The sequence below is a fragment of the Chaetura pelagica genome, unplaced genomic scaffold (assembly GCF_000747805.2).
Source record: "Chaetura pelagica isolate M959 unplaced genomic scaffold, ChaPel_1.0 scaffold69, whole genome shotgun sequence".
NCBI classification, from domain to species: domain Eukaryota; kingdom Metazoa; phylum Chordata; class Aves; order Apodiformes; family Apodidae; genus Chaetura; species Chaetura pelagica.
The window spans coordinates 6,812,736-6,814,588 of NW_009970724.1; the positions used below are offsets into that span (position 1 = coordinate 6,812,736).

The 1,853-nt window shown below is 43.3% G+C and overlaps 1 protein-coding gene across 1 annotated transcript in view; it reads left to right on the plus strand.

The window, feature by feature from the left end:
- LMO4 (LIM domain only 4) overlaps positions 1–1,853 on the plus strand; it is a 103,369-nt gene that overhangs the window by 88,286 nt on the left and 13,230 nt on the right. The window contains 1 exon segment of the mRNA XM_010006744.1: positions 1,726–1,801. Within this exon segment, the coding sequence (XP_010005046.1) occupies positions 1,726–1,801 (76 nt within the window).

Here is a 1,853-nt window from a genome sequence, read left to right on the forward strand (position 1 = left end):
CAAAGCCTGACTGCGGCCGCTGCTCGGGGCGGCTTTCCTGTGCCCCCTTTCCAGCTGCCGCCGGGAAAGGGCTCTGCCTGCCTTGGCTGTGAATGGAGGAGGGGGAGGGCTGGGGCACCCGCTTCCCCCGTAGTAAACACTATTCTGAAACAGTGGCAGAAAAGATCAAAGTGAGCTCTCTATTTCTCTCCTCTCTAGTTCCCTTCCTGCCCCCCACACGGTCTTTTGTTTCAGTCCAGGAGAAATCCGGTGAATCACCTAATTAAAACCAAGACATGAATTAAGCATCCATTTTTGTAGTACAAATTGCCAGCTCTCTGCCTGTCCCTCCCTTGGTCTCCATTAAAAAAACACCAGAGACGCTGTTAAAAAGGGGGGTTATTTTGCCTCTAGCTTCTAGCTCTGCTTTCTATTTCACTGACTCCTATCCCAGGACCTAAATTGCTTGGCTGTGTAATTACTAGAGTAAGCCTATTTAAGTTAAAAGCTTTTCTCCCCCCAACTCTAAATGAAACTTGATGAGGGCCCGTCCTTAGTTATCAAGGGAGTCACTTTCTGGTCAGTCCTCTTGATTCATCTTTTTAGATTTAATCAGCATTAAGGTATTGCTTGTCCTTAAGAGCTTTAGCTTAATGGGGTTACTGGATGATTTTCTCAGTGTAACGTTTCCCATTTTATATTTATATATATATTTGCCTTTTACAAAGACAGGCTAAGGTGGTGGTAGGGAGTCTTTTTCTTTTTTTTAAGAAATCCGAAGTGATTTAAAGCGTAGGGAAACGGTTTAAAGACTCAGAGCAGGAAATGCAGATTCATTTAGGCTGTAGCTGGAAACTAACAAAAGGCAATTCCTTGAACAAATGCATCAGAAATCAATTTACATAAAGGTATATGATGCGTTCGGATAAATGCAATGCTAATGGCTTTTAGAGTGGTTTTCTTTCCAAGTCTCGGGGTTTTTGTTACAGCTTAATTGGTGCAGTTCTTCTGGTTTATTGTGCGGTCACTGGACATACCTCCAGGTACTCTTTCTGAGGAAATGTGTGTTTAAGATCGGCCTCAGTTCTCCTGCAGCCAAGTTGGGCCAGTGGCAGGAAAAGTTCGTCCTCGCTGCTCTGGAGGTATCAGCCTGAAGGTCCTTAGTAGATAGCCAGATGCCTCGGCATGAGCACTCACGGCTTACAAGGGACAAAGACAAAACATGCTGCTTAATTGGCAGTAAATAACTTGATCTTTTTATAGTATAAGTGACTAGAGGAACACCGGGAGTTTATTGGGCTCTGGATTGAAGGCAACAAATTAATCGGTTTAGAGTAAGCTTTATGAATTGATTCCTATATTATCTCTCGGTTGTCCTGCTTGCATAAAGCATTTATTAGAAAGTGAAAAATGCCTTTGGTGGCAGTTTTGGGGGACGGACAGAGTAACTGTACCCAGAGCGGTGCGCTTCGTTTTTCTGCTGCTTTCCTATGGTTGGTAAACTTTTGTACTTTTTCCTTTTTTTTTTTCCTCCTCTCCCCCCTGGGTAACAAAGCTTTAGCATTTAAACTGCTGATCAAGGGCAGATTAGCGAGACAAAAGTTGAGTATGTTTGTGTAGGAAGTTAACAGGCGTCCTAAAGTTCAATGATCTATTATTCGGGCCAGTGTCCTCAATCTGGAGTGTTTTCTCTGCATGTTTTTATGTCTCCAAAATAAACTAAAAAAAGACTTAAAAACCCCACAGCTCCGGCCGGTGGGTCCCGAGCCCCTCGTTGCCGCCCCGAGCCTGCAGAGTCTGTCCTGGACTGAAAAACCAGTTTCACAACTTTTTTTTTTTTTTTTTTTTTCACTTTCATCACCCTTTTTTTTTTT